A 15275-nucleotide genomic window follows, 5' to 3' on the forward strand; every position below is an offset into this window, starting at 1 on the left:
TCACCCTTTAAAATTTTTTAGTGCGTTAAAAGTTTTTGTTTGGGAGGTCTAGTCTTTTTATGTTGGCGGTGGGGGGGGAGGGTGAAACAGTATTTCTCAGTCCCTACCTGGTTGGAGATGCGGCTTTCCTCCGAGCCGCATCTTCGCCCCTTCCTCGCTGCCTACCAACGGCACTGGAGCGGCATTTCCTGCCGGGTCCGGCCAGAATCTCAGCTTCGGCGGCGGCACAGTGCTGAAGCACCATTGCAGAGCGGGCGATGCCTTACCCGGGTCACCATGTGGTAAGCTCCGTAGTGCTGAGCCCGCCGACTCCAACATCGCGGAGTTGTGTTCACGGAGCGTCCAGCTGCGGGCGGCACTGGGTTTAAACACCACGGAGCCTGGGATCTCTTGCCGAGATCGCCAGTGTTGGAGCTCCGACCAGCGCGGCCTGTGGGGAGCCACGGTCTCCGGAGAGGAAGTAGCCGTTCCAGACACTCCAAGCCGCTGAGAGTGTTATCCCGACATTGGAGCTCCATCATCCGGCGAGAGGGCCTGAAACATTGGGCCACCGTTGCGGCGACTGTGGAGGACTCAATAGGCCCGACCATGGGTGAACAAGAGGAAGAGGACTGAACTTTGTTGCCTTCCCTCAGGTGGGAACCATTGTGGGGGATGTTTTATGTTCAATGTTAAATTCTTTAATGTTGTGTATCATTTTTATTGGTGTGCTGCAAATGACAACTCAAACTACACTACATCAATTGGTGTACGTGACAATAAATGTCCTTTGTCCTTTATCCTTTGACTTGGCAAATGAAATTCCTCATATGTTGCAAAACATACTTGGCTAATAAAGTATTATTGTGATTGTGATCATATGTCAACTTGATCATCCACGGGATCATTCAGGTAAATCTTCTCTGGACCCTCTCCAAAGCCAGCACATCCTTCCGCAGGTACGGTGCCAAAAATTGCTCACAATACTCCAAATGTGGCCTGACCAGCGCCTTATTTAGCCTCAGCATTACATGCCTGTTTTTATATTCTGTTCCTGTGAAGATGGATGCTAGTGCATTTGCCTTCCTTGCTACCGACTCAACCTGCAAATTAAAATTTTTGGAATCCTGCATCAGCAATCCCTTTGCACCTCCTATTTCTAAATCTCCTCCACATTTAGAAAATAATCTTTGTCTTATTCCTTTTACCAAAGTGCATGACCGCACACTTTGCTACGCTGTATTCTACACTATGCCATTCTTTGGCCACTCTTCCAACTTGTCCAAGTCCTTCTGCACACTCCCTGCTTCTTCAACAATACCTGCCCCTCCACCTATCTTCATATCATCCATAAACTGGCCACAAAGACATCAAAGTTGCCCCTCAGGTTCAGTTTAAATCTTTCTCCTCTCACCTTCATCCATAGTCATTTGGTTCTTGATTGCCTTACCTGGGTAAAAGACTGCATTCACCCGTAGGATTTCATAAACCTCTGCATTGCTCCACACTCTCCTGCGCACTAAGGAATGATGCTCTACCCAACCCAACCCTATAACTCAATCTCTTGAGTACTGGCAACATCTTCATAAATAGTTCCTGCCCTCTCGCCAGCTTAATGGTATTTTTCTTATAGCTGGGTGAAGACAAGGTTTTAACTAAGGTTCCATCAAAGACGTAAACTGTAACATAACAACCCACATTCTACACTCAGTACCCCGACTGATGAAGACCCACATGCCAAAAATCTTCTTCACCAACCTGTTCATTTTGATGCCACATTCAGGCAACTATACACTTCTAGATCCCTCTGCTCTGCAACACTACCCAGGGCCCTGCTCACTGCTCACAATGAAGGTTCTGCTCTGGTTCATTATCCCAAAATGCAACATCTGACGTTAACGATTTAAACTAAATTCCACAGCCCACTTGCCCATCTAATGAAGTTCCTGCTGTAATTATAGAACATAGAATATCGAACAATACTGCATCAGAGGTCCTTCGAACACAAGATCTGTACCAAACATGATTCCAAGACCAATTATTTGCCCGCACATAATCCCTACCCCTCCATTCCCTGCACATCCAGTGCCTATACAAAAACCTCTTAAATACTACTATCACCTCAATCACCACCCCCAGCAACACATTCCAGGCACTCGTCACCCTCTGTGTAAAAAAACTTGACCCACGTCTCCTTTAAGCTTTCCCCTTCTGACCTTAAAATTTTTTTCCCAGGTACTTTCCCATGCAGCCACAGAAGATGCAACACCTGTCCCTATACCTCCCTTTTCGACTCCATCCAAGGACCCCGACAGTCTTTTCAGGTGAATCAGAGGTTCACTTGTCTCTCCTCCAACCTCATTTACTGTTTCTCTCTGCTCTGGAATTCTCTGCCACAGAAGGCAGTGGAGGCTAATTCACTGGATGTTTTCAAGAGAGAGCTAGATTTAGCTCTTAGATCTAAAGGAATCAAGGGGTATGGGCACAAACAGGAACATTGTACTTATTTTTGATGATCAGCCATGATCATATTGAATCGCAGTGTTGGCTCTAAGGGCCGAATGGCCTACTCCTGCACCTGTGTTTGTATGTCTATGTTTGTATCCATTGTTCCAGGTATGGGCTCATATATAAGCGAGAGCAAGTGAAGGCTCGGCGATCGTTTCGCTGAACACTTCCGCTTAGTCCTCCTAAGCCTACCTGATTAACCTCCTAGCAAACAACTATTTAATCTACATTTTCCTTGATTTGCATCACCTTTGTCTCGTTTTCACACCTTACACTTCCTTACCTCTGTATCTCCCTCTCCCCTGGCTCAGTCTGAAGAAGGGTCTTGACCCATAACGTCACCCATTTCTATCCAGTAATGATACCTCTCCCGTTGAGTTTGCGAGTTCCCAGCCACATCATTATCTTTCTGGTAAGTTTCTGATGGGAAGCTTGAGCTTCTTCCGCACATCCCTCTAGAAAGAGGATGCGGGAGCACTTTATGGCAAGACAAAGACCGGCAAACGTGCAAACGTAAAGCCTGGCTGTAGTAACTATCACAACGTGTCACGGGATACTTGACACAATATTGTCCAATCTGTGTGTGCTTGGTGCAAACTCAGCACCGTGATTAACACATTGATCTAATTAAGCCCTCGTCTTTGTGTATTAAGTCTAGACAGTCAGAACCTGTTCAGGGCCTGTCCCACTTACGTGTCCTTGGCACGCAAATTACGCTACCTCTTCGTCGCGTTGAGGCGCACAGGCATCATGTGTCCGCGCAGGGCCGGTCCCACTGAGAAGTGTGGAGGGGTATGGAGTTGTGCGCAGTATCGCGCAGTGCTCCGGCATTTTGTACCGAATGAGATCTTCGCGCGCCAGCGGCCTGTCGCGTAACTGACGGCCATAGTGGGACAGACCCAAGACCCTGGCGGGGCACAACGTTTCACCTTCAACAGCAGCAGAAGCAGGCAAACAATCGTCAAACTCAGCCTGGGGCTCACGGCCATTGCGGTCCGGATCCGCCCGCACTTCTACTTCCAGAGCGGGGCCAAGAAAATTGATGATAGACACAAAATGCAGGAGTAACTCAGCGGGCCCAGCAGCATCTCTGGAGAGAAGGAATGGATGATGTTTCGGGTCAAGACCCTTCTTTCAGACTGAAGAAGAGTCTCGACCAAAAACATCACCCATTGCTTCTCTCCAGAGATGCTGCCGGTCCCGCTGAGTTACTTCTGCATTTTGTGTCCACCTTCAAATGACGTCACACGCTACAGACGGCTGTGCGGGCGCATGAAGTCGTGCACATGAAGTCGTGCGCATGAAGTCGTGCGCAACTCTCGCAGGACCGTTGCGCCTCAACGCGACGATGAGGTTGTGTAATTAGCGTGCATAGGACACGTAAGTGGTACAGGGGCTTTCCGCAGTGGAAATGTTGTCGTCTTTGAGTATTGTGTGCAGACCTGATGATTAACAATTGTCAATAGTTGTCTTGGTGTATGAATATACTGTTGTGCTGACTAACGTTGGTGAAGCGGTCACAGCCTTTGAGATGCATCTCCCCTTGCGCAAGAAAAATAAACCAACTGCTGACAGTTAATGATATAAGTCCTTGAGTCTTATACAGGCCGAGACTTTGAAGGAAGCTGGGACAGTCCCTCTGGGACAAGGCAAGATTACACTACTGACGCCTACACACACACACACACGCATGGAACTCCTCAAGTTTTAATAAAGTCCCTAATCATAAATTGTGAATGAATGAGAATATAATCTAGGAATTCAAAAGTTATCAAACTGCAAAAGTTGAATGTTATAACATTTTACATTCCCGATTGAATTAAACCTAATTATTCTGTTTAATGAATGTCAGTCTTTAAATTGGGGTTATTTTATTTTCCACATTTATAGCAACATGCTCTCCATCGCATCTCCTTCTTCAGGATTGTGCATATTACCAATTAAATCCTACACTGTGGTAAAACATTGAAATGTTAATTGTGTGGTTTAACAGTTGCAATCTCATAAGGCAATTACATACAATGATGTGTCGAATCAAAAGGAATTAAAAGAAAATTCCAAAGAACATAGAGCAGTACTTCACAGGAACAGGCCCTCAGCGGACAATGTGAACATCATGCCAAGATAAACTAATCTCATTTGCCTTCACATTCCCTCCATTCACTACATATCCATGTGCCTACCTAAAATCCAGCAGCTCATTCCAAATCCAGCAATGTATGCCAGGCCACTCTCTGTGTAAAAATCCGACCCACACATCTTCTTTAAACTTTGCCAGTCCCACCTTGAAGATGTGCCCTTTTTTCCTTAACAGATTGCGACTGTCTACCTCACACGCTCTTCAACACTTTAATAACTTTCAGTGTCTAGGGGCCCATTCACTCATCTTTACCATGGATGCCTCGTCCCTCTACACTTCAACCCCCCCACCCCGCCAACAAGGTCTCAAGCCCTCTGTTTCTTCCTCCAACAGAGAACCAACCAAGATCCTTCTCCTAACGCTCTCCTCCACCTGGTGAAACTTGTCCTCACCTTCACCAACTTCTCTTTCGACTCCTCTCACTTTGTCCATGTTAAAGGTGCAGCATGGGTACTCGTACGGCACCCAGCTATGCCGGCCTTTTTGGTTACGCCAAACGATCCTTGTTCTAAGGGCACACTGGCACCATACTCCAAATCTTTCTCCGCTACGCCGACAACTGCATCGGCGCTGCCTCCCGCACCCATGCAGAACGCATCGATATCATTATCTTCACCACTAACTTCCATCCTGCCCACAAACTCACCTGGACTGTCTGATTTCAGGTCAAAATGCTGGATCAGGGCTACGATGGAGATTCACACAAAGGGTGGTGGGTGTATGGAAGAATCTGCCAGAGGAAGTAGTTGAGGCTGGGACTATCCCAACAGTTAGACAGTTACATGGATAGGGCAAGTTTGGAGGGATATGGACCAAGCGCAAGTAGGCGGGACTAGTGTAGCTGGGATATGTTGGCCGGTGTGGGCAAGTTGGGCCAAAGGGCCTGTTTCCACTGTTTCATTCTCCATGACCCTAAGGTAGCCGGTGTGCAGAGGAGAGCTGAATGGTGAGACAGGCAGAGGGAAGAATGATGGGCTGATTAACTTCTGAAGTGTTGTTCTGGTATATTACTATGTTCACTTTAATAATTCTCTACACACATCCTTTTTAAGAACACCGTATGTAGTAGCGAGCATTGACAGTGAACTGCAAGGAAAGGCAATAAAGAGTGGAGATAGACTCAATTTTACTGAGTAACAATGTGTGGTTCAAGTATTAATACAAGGGATGAAATTGGCAGAGTTTACAACACGTCCTTCAGCCCAACTTGTCCTGCATTTGGCCCATATTCCTCTAAATATTTCCTATCTGATTATTGCATTGGAGTGTGACTAAAGCTGCAGACATTCATGTCACTATTAACTCAGATCATCAAGATACAATTATTTCACAATATCATTTAATATTAAAAGCAACAATTGAATGCCAGAAAGCTCCAAGAACTCACCTGAAAATATCCAACAAGTTCTGGACAAAGTTGTTCATACTGTTTCAACTCCTCCACAGGTCTATCGAGCTCAGGGTTGGGCTTCAGTCTTGATAGATCTGTCTCTAGATCATCTTCCTTAAGTAAGAGGACATAATTTCAGGATTCCTCGGATTAGGAGATAAAAACTGTACGCAATACTCCAGGTGTGGTCTCACCAAGACCCTGTACAACTGCAGTTGAACCCCCCTGCTCCTATACACAAATCCTTTTGCTATGAATGCTAACATACCATTCACTTTCTTCACTGCCTTCTGTACCTGCATGCCTACTTTCAATGTTTAAGAAGGAACTGTGCAGATGCTGGAGAATCGAAGGTACACAAAAAAGCTGGAGAAACTCAGCGGGTGCAGCAGCATCTATGGAGCGAAGGAAATAATTTCCTTCGCTCCATAGATGCTGCTGCACCCGTTGAGTTTCTCCAGCTTTTTTGCCTACTTTCAATGACTGGTGTACCTTGACACCCAGGTCTCGTTGTATCTCCCCTTTTCCTAATCGGCCACCATTCAGGTAATAGTCTACTTTCCTGTTTTTGCCACCAAAGTGGATAACCTCACATTTATCCACAATATCTGCCATGCATTTGCCCACACCCAGCCTATCCAAGTCATCTTGCAGCCTCCTAGCATCCTCCTCACAGCTAACACTGCCCCCCAGCTTCGTGTCATCCGCAAATTTGGAGATGGCTTTAATCCATTCTATTTATCCAACAACACTTCCCGGCTAACCTGGATTTCACTGAGTTCCTCCATCTCATTTGACCCCCGGTCCCCTGCTATTTCCGGCAGATTAATTAAGTCTCCCTTAGTGAAGACAGAACCAAAATAGTTATTCAATTGGTCTGCCATGTCCTTGTTCCCCATGATCAATTCACCTGTTTCTGGCTGCAAGGGGCCTACATTTGTTTTAACTAATCTTTAACATATCTTTAAAAACTTTTGCAGCCAGTTTTTATGTTCCCTGCCAGTTTTCTGTCATAATCTATTTTCCCTTTCCTAATTAAGCCCCTTTCCTCCTCTGCTGGACTGAATTTCTCCCAGTCCTCTGGTAGGCTTCTTTTTCTAGCTAATTTGTATGATTCATCTTTTGTTTTGATACTATCCCTGATTTCCCTTGTTATCCACGGATGCACTACCTTCCCTGATTTATTCTTTTGCCAAACTGGGATGAACAATTGTTGTAGTTTATCCATGCAGCCTTTAAATGCCTTCCATTGCATATCCATCGTCAACCCTTTAAGAATCAATTGCCTGTCTATCTTGGCCAATTCACGTCTCATACCCTCAAAGTTACCTTTTCTTTAAGTTCAGAACTTCCTGCTTACTTGCACACAATCTACCAGCCATGACACCCACAGGATGTGGCATTTCTGGGCTCTAAGTGTCATTTGAAGGCAAATATTTTTAATTATATTTGGTTCCTATCAATGATAGTTTAATAAATAGATTTCAGTTCTCTTGCCTGATTGTCATTACCTTGCCTCTCCACTGTGGCGAGACTCTCCTCCATCTAAAATGGTAACTCTTGATTCTGAAACATTCACCTTGTTCTAGATGTACAAGGAGGGAAAGTGGCCTCTCAGTATCAACCCTGTTGTTCCCCCTGACAATCTCATAATATCATTTCTCATTGGTCTAAGCCCCAATGAGTATGAACCCAATTTGCCTATCCACTTCAATGGCTATAGAGCATGATGGAGGGGGAGGGGGAGCAGCAAGAGGTGAATGTTCAGACTTGTGCCTCGTTGTTGGTAGAATCAGTCTTGTGATTCTCCTCTGCTCCATCTCTAATGTTCAACCCTGATGATAGAGTCCAAACAATATGTTGTACCCTGGGTACATACTTGTCAGGGATCTGTAGGGTGGAATCAAACATACCCTACTTGTATTCCCCACATCTCTTGCAGTAGTGGGATCAATAATGGTGGCGTAGCGGTAGAGTGTGCGGCCTTACAGTGCTTGCAGCACCGGAGACCCAGCTTCGATCCCAACTATGGGTGCTGTCTGTACGGAGTTTGTATGTTCTCCCCGTGACAGCGTGGGTTTTCTCCGAGATCTTCGGTTTCCTCCCACACTCCAAAGACATAAAGGTATGTAGGTACATTGGCTTGGTAAATATAAAAAATTGCCCCCAGTGTGTGTAGGATATTGTTAATGTGTAGGGATCGCTGGTCGGCGCGGACCTGGTGGATATTCCAAACTATCTGCGCTATTTACTAATGTTCTAATGTTCTACTTACTAATGTTTTTGCCAAGATTCCAGATCTGTTTTGTCCACAACATTTTGGGGTCTCAGCATTTAAATAATATGTTTAAGAAAGAACTGTAGATGCTGTAAAAATCGAAGGTAGACAAAAAAGCTGGAGAAACTCAGCGGGTGAAGGAATAGGCGACGTTTCGGGTCGAGACCCTTCTTCAGACTGATATCGGGGGGAAGGGGAGACAGGAAAAAGAAAGGAAGAGGCGGAGACAGTAGGCTGTGGGAGAGCTGGGAGGGGAAGGGGAAGGAGGGAGAAAGCAAGTCCTTCCCCTCCGCTTCCCAGCTCTTCCACAGCCTACTGTTTCAGTCATTTAAATAATAGCTTCCTTTATCATACTTCCTTCCAAAGTGGAGAACTCTCCCACATCCTACTCCATCTACCAAAGTCTTGCCCATTCCCTGCACCTATCTGTGTTCCGTTGTCGAGATGTGATGGCACTCTACTGGCAGATCTGTCCTCCTTGATGTATTTTTTATGTCGTCCTTGCCATTGCTGACCCACCTACATTGTATCATGTCAAGTGTCACGTTTCTCCCTTGCTACAATGCTCTCTTAGTTTCTGTTATTTAGTGTAGTTTAGAGATAGTGTTGTTTCAGAACAGAGTTTCTGTTGTTGTTGAGTTATATTTAATGACTTCCTTATGAAGAACAAACCAACATAATTGTTTAGAATCTCTTCCACTTTCTTAGTCCCATTCCTTCATGTGGTGCTACTGCCTGCACATGTTCCACCTTCCTCAGAAAATGACCTGGGTTCCTCATGGGTCCAAATCACATCCTCCTACACCAACACTCCAATCACCCATTCCACTGTTTTACATCAGTAATCCAGAAATTACTGCCTTTATCCCTTTCCCACCACTATGCGGAACCGCATCCTTCTTCTACCTACAACGAGGCACCAGTCTGAACCTCTGTCTACTCTCCCTCCTCCTCCCCCTCCCCCTCCCCCTCCCCATCCATATTGTCCTGCAGTTAATGAGTGGAATTAGAGTGGCGACCTTGTGGAATGGAAATACCAGCTACAGCCAGACTCAACATGGTTCCTTACATCTTCACTGCACCCAGGTTCCTCATTCTCATTCAGATCGTCATCATCATCCTGGTCTTCATTTTCTTCAGCTGTGACATCCTCTGAACAAAGACAGACCTGTCAGTGCAGTTCCATCTCAACAATCCACACAATGTTGATGCTTATGTTACTTGGCCTGTACCTTGCTTTATGGGAATCGTATCATTAGTCTGATAATGAGGTGTTGGGCAAATGCATGGTGCCCAGTGCGTACGGGAACCCTGTCATTCTGTGTAATCAGAAGCACTCAATTCCTTCGCAACACACCAGTAAATGGGACCCTGCCTTAAAAGAGTTGGAGCTGCCTGACATGTAGCACCATTTCTATTATCTTCATACCAGTTCCAGTGTAGAGTGACCGGAACATCTTTCCTTGGGTTGTTGAAAGATACGGCATTGAAACAAGCCCTTTGGCCCACTGACTACAATGACCATTGATTACCTGATGACATTAGATCTATGTTATTCTCACTTTTTCCTCCACTCCTTCCACTAGGGGCAATTTATTGAGGGACAATTAACCTACAAGCCTGCACATCTTTAAGATGTGGGAGGAAACTGGAGCACCTGGCAGAAACCCACGCAGTAACAGGGAGAACATGCAGACTCCACAGAAACAGCACCAGAGGTCAGGGTTAAACTCGGGTCTCTGACACTCTGATGCAGCAGCTCCACCAGCTGTGCCACTGAGCAGACGGATGGTCCTGACCTCCCATCTACTTCATTGGAGACTCTCTACCTATCCATAATTGGACTTTACTGGACATTATCTTCCTCTAAATGTTATTCCTTTTATTCTGTACTGTGGATGGCTCGAAGACATCTCGCTCTTCAATGCCAATTATTGTCCAAAGCTGATTGCCCGTTGGTCACTCTAGCTGACTGGATTGTTTCAGAAGGCAGACAGTGGTGTGTGAACCAAGTGAAGATCAGACTGAGAGGAAACTGCAGATGACCTGCCCAGAAGGACATCTGTTAAGTTTCCCCTGGTCATCATTGCTGACACTCATGTCCCCAACTTTCCCTCTCACTCGCCCTCATTGGTTTAATTTCAGATTTCCATCATCTGCAGTATTTCATTTGTGTGGGCATCCACTTTTCAAGGGAAAGCATTCTTAGACACTTTCTACACTTATGAGATTTTGTATAAAAGGTTTGATTGCCTCAATTTCAGCCTCTAATATCCAATGGTTCATTGAAAATTGGCAGAAAGATGGCATGCAAGAGAGAATGTGATTTGATCTCTGCCCAATGAAGCTGCTGCTGAAAACCAACCAGAGACATGACCTTAATATTGGAGCATTTGCATCAACCACCACCAACCCAACTACCCAGGTTCACTGCAATAATGGAAAACTGATGCAAAGCGACAACTGTCTCAAGTAAATCTGTGGATCTCACCTTGCACAGTGTCGCTGGGACCCACCAGCAACTGGGAGTGGGCTGCGTTTGGTGATACAAATGAATAGCAGCTTTGCAGCTTGGACAAAGGCAGGTGTTGTTTTGGATGACACTTCCGCATAATTTGTGTAGTTAACTTGATAACTGGTTGTAGGTCTGGGCTGGAGCCACAAGCCTGGAGAAGGAAGGAACAGTTTAGTCGACCCTGGGACTCACAAGTTAATTAATTATAATATGTTGATCTCTCAGCTCAGAGATCCCATCTCATCACTGAATCTTGATAGAATGAATGATTGAAAGATGCAACACAGAAACAGGACCTTCAGTACACCGAGTCCATACTGACCATTGATCACCCGATCACACTAGTTTTATGTTAACTCACTTTGGCATACACTCCCTACACACAATCCCTACAGTAGCAATTTACAGAGGCCAATTAACCTGCAAACCCTTTGAGAAGTGGGAGGAAACTAAAGCACCCAAAGGAACCCCACACGGTCACGGAGAAAATGTGCAAACTTCACATAGACAGCTGCTAAGTCAGAATCAAACCCGGGTCTCTGATACTGTGTGGCAGCAACTCTACCAGCTGCGCCATAGTGCTGCCCGAAACTTGGAAATATTATTATTATTATTATTATTATTATTGGTAGTAGTAATAGCAGTAGTAGTATTATTACTATTATTAATCTTCTTCTTCTTATTATTATTATTATTATTATTATTATTGAAACCGGAGCACCCAGAGGAAACTGGAGGGGGCATGTGTGTGCTCTATGCCACAGAGAAACGTTCAAACTCCACACTGACTGCAGCTGAAGTCAGAATCAAACGCGGGTCTCTGACACTGTGAGGCAGCAACTCTACCAGCTGCGCCATTCTGCTGCCCTAAAATTGGAACCATTTTGGGATTTTTTTCCTTCTAAACTCCAGCATGTTTTCATTTTCATTCAGGCTAAAATTATGTTGTGTGGCCGCTTGCATTCTTGCTGTTAACATCCACTATCAGGAGTTCGTAATTATTTGTACAACTAGAAAACTAGCAAAAAAAATCAATCTGATCAAAAGATGAAGAGCCAGTGCAATAAACAGGATGGCACTGGAGCATGGCGGCTCTGTGCCAGCTGTTCCCAGGAGAGGATCGGCTGTCATCAATACAGTCGCTCCACTCTTTTACATCTCGATTCCATTTGGAAATGCATACGTGTCTGGATTGATTATATTCATGCATAGTGTTATCTGATCGCACACAAACAAATCGTCTTCATGGTACATGTGACAATAATAAACCGATACCAATGCAAAACTCCTGAATAGATCAGCTCTGACATAGGCAGTTACACATTGAGGTAAATACACTGACTCGACAGCCCTGGACCAGGTTTGTACAAGCTAAGGTTTGTCCAGAGTATTGATAGGAAACAGTTCCATCCATCTTTAATTTCCACAGATTCAAAGAGTAACAAGAGCATGGAAATTAGCCCTTCAGCCCAACTCATTCATGCTGGCCCATTTGCCTGTGTTTGGCCCATAACCCTACAAACCTTTCGTAACCACTAGGTGTATGTAACAGGCTGTCAGAGGAATTAGATGAGGCAGGTACTATCACAGTGTTTAAAAAAACATTTAGACATGGATAGGATGGGTTCAGAGGGATATGAGTCATATGCAGGCAGGTGGGACAAGTGCAGATGGGACATGTTGGTCGTTATATGCACATTGGGTTGAAGGGCCTGTTTCCATGCTGTATCACGCTATGACTCGATGACCTAAACTGTTTTCTGAAACTCCCCCACAATGTGATACAAGGACAAAGGTGAAGCCGTGGACATTTTGTGTTATCTTGGGGCTGAGAAAACTTACCCGTGAGGCTTTGAGCAGGACTCTCATCCCATCAGCCTCGAGAAAGGATTTCTTTCCCTTGCGGAGAATGGTGATGTTGTTGATGCATTTGAGCAGAGCCCGCTGGATAAGAACATAGTGGTCTGCTGTGTCTCGCTGATGCCAGTCCTCATATAGTTTCAAGAGCCGGTGGATGTAGCCACTGTCCGCAGCTCGCCTGCTGTTCCATTCTGAAACATATGGTCATCAACAGGCCATCAGATTTATCCTGAACCAAATTTCACCAAATTAATGGACAACAGTGGCCCCCTGTGGAATGCCTCTATAGCTGCGCCTCGAACCTCATAACACAACCTGCTACAGATTATAATACAATTCATGCCATTATAATCTGAGCACTAACATCTCCCACACAACACCAGAGTGCAACTGCACAACAATCTCAAGAGTGTCTTGGCAAAGGAACTCTTGGGCAACTGATAACGGTGCTGAAATATCAATGATCTTTATATTTCTGCATCCACTTGACCACAAACTCAGCGTGTGAACTGGTTTGCGATCAATCAAAATAATTATTTTTACTAATAGTATACCGACAATCAAAGAGAGAAGCCAAAAAATTGTCCAGTCTTAATTTGTATGTGTAGCCGGACAACTAGCGATGCAAAAGCACAGATACAAAGAAAAGGAGTAGGAATGATTGAACGGAAACTGGAATAGCAATCAGGTGAATGGTGTGAGGAAATTCAAAGCAGGGACACTAGCCAGCGATATTAGTAGTTCAGTCACAGCGCAGAAGATTCAAAGGAAAGGTATGGATCAAGGTGAAGAGATTAAAAAAGAATTTTGCTAGATTTCAGCTTGTCCCCAGATACTTTACAACCAATTATTTATCTCTGAAGGGTATTGTTCTCTGGGAGACCAAACTGTGCACAGAGCAGAGATAAAGGAACAGTCCATGAAAAGGTGCAGCTTTAGAGCAGAACTGTTAATAGCAAAGTTATAAAGGGAAACGTGGGATTCACAGTCAGATTGCGAGGGGAGATGGTGAGGTACAGTTGTAAAATGGGACCTGAGATTCAAAAAGCCAGTTGTAAATATTTATATCAAATGAGCTCTAAACTATAAACAACCAACATATTAATAACTTTTGCTTTCATTTTTATTTAATTTGGTTTCTACCTAAGCAGGCTAGTAAAAAGAACCAATGTTATTTCAGATAAATGTGCAGATTTACAGCATAAGACAGATGTTTGCAGATTTTAAATCTTAGGTTTTATAAAAGTATAATCAAACGTGAAATGAATAGAAACTTACTCGACTTCAGTAAGGATGAAAGAGCTTCTGTGGCAGCTCTGAAATTAGAATTTATATTTTATTCAGCATGCACTACAATATATAAATGCATCCAAATATATACCTTCCGTCTTTTAAACATTCCAGTCACTATTCAGACATTTCAGAGGACAAGCTCTTAAATACAGTATTGAATTCAAATTAGAGTGACTAACCAGAACCTTCACGGCTCGGTGGCACAGCGGTAGAGTTGCTGCCTTACAGCGGCAGAGGCCCAGGTTCGATCCTTACTATGGGTGCTGTCTGTATGGAGTTCGTACTTTCCCCCTGTGATCTATGTGGGTTTTCTCCGGGTGCTCCGTATTTCTCCCACACTCAAAAATGTACAGGTCTGTTGGTTAATTGGCTTTGGTAAAAATGTAAATTGTCCCTCGTGTTAATGTGTGGGGATCGCTGGTCGGTGTGGTCTCGGCGGGTGAAGGGGCTGCTTCCATGCAGTATCTCCAAACTAAACAAAACCTAAAGCTAGAGTCAAATAATATCTCCTGCTTGGCTTTGTCTCATCTTATGCCACACAGCAGATACGAGGCATCTTGTGCCACGCAGCAGATACGTGGCAGCTTGTGCCACACAGCAGATACGAGGCATATTGTGCCACGCAGCAGATACGAGGCATATTGTGCCATGCAGCAGATACGTGGCAGGGCCTGTCTCTCAGCGTGGCACTGGGTACAGGGAATGGAGCTTCCTCTCCAAGTCACACACCATGCTGACTTGGAAACATGTTGGAACCAGTCACTGACCAAGCCCTGGAACTGCTGTGGGCCAACAGTGCTGTGGGAGCAGCTTCACAAAGGACAACAGCAGGTCACCAGGTGGCTCACCACCACCTCCACAATGGCAATTCCAGCATGATCAATAAACAGTGGCTCACCCAGATACTGCAATTGAATATTTAAAAAATGGGTTTTAGTTCAGTTTAGTTTAGTTTAGTTCAGTTTAGAGATACAGCGCGGAAACAGTCCCTTTGACCCACCGAGTCCACGCCGACCAGCGATCACACCACACTATTACTATCCTGCACACATGAGGGACAACTTACAATTTTACTGAGCCAATAAATCTACAACCTGTACGTCTTTGTAACGTGGGAGGAAACTGGAGCTCACGGAGAAACCCCATGCAGTCACGAGGCGAACATACAAACTCTGTACAGACAGCGCCCGTAGTCAGAATTAAAGCCGGGTCTCTGGCAGAAACTATACCACTGCGCCACCGTGCTGCCCTTAACTGGTTGGGGAAATGTCAAAAATAGTTCAGGTGGTTGTGGCAAAACCTAGTGGGGAGG

At 44.9% G+C, this 15275-nt stretch overlaps 1 protein-coding gene across 1 annotated transcript in view; it reads right to left on the reverse strand.

Moving 5' to 3' along the window:
- The window catches only part of LOC129712505 (cytosolic carboxypeptidase 4-like), a 225474-nt gene that overhangs the window by 160845 nt on the left and 49354 nt on the right, over positions 1-15275 (reverse strand). The window contains 5 exon segments of the mRNA XM_055660971.1: positions 6015-6131; positions 9365-9447; positions 10787-10961; positions 12653-12861; positions 13949-13986. Coding sequence (XP_055516946.1) covers positions 6015-6131; positions 9365-9447; positions 10787-10961; positions 12653-12861; positions 13949-13986 — 622 coding nt within the window.

This window comes from Leucoraja erinacea, chromosome 33 (genome assembly GCF_028641065.1).
Source record: "Leucoraja erinacea ecotype New England chromosome 33, Leri_hhj_1, whole genome shotgun sequence".
NCBI classification, from domain to species: Eukaryota; Metazoa; Chordata; class Chondrichthyes; order Rajiformes; family Rajidae; genus Leucoraja; species Leucoraja erinaceus.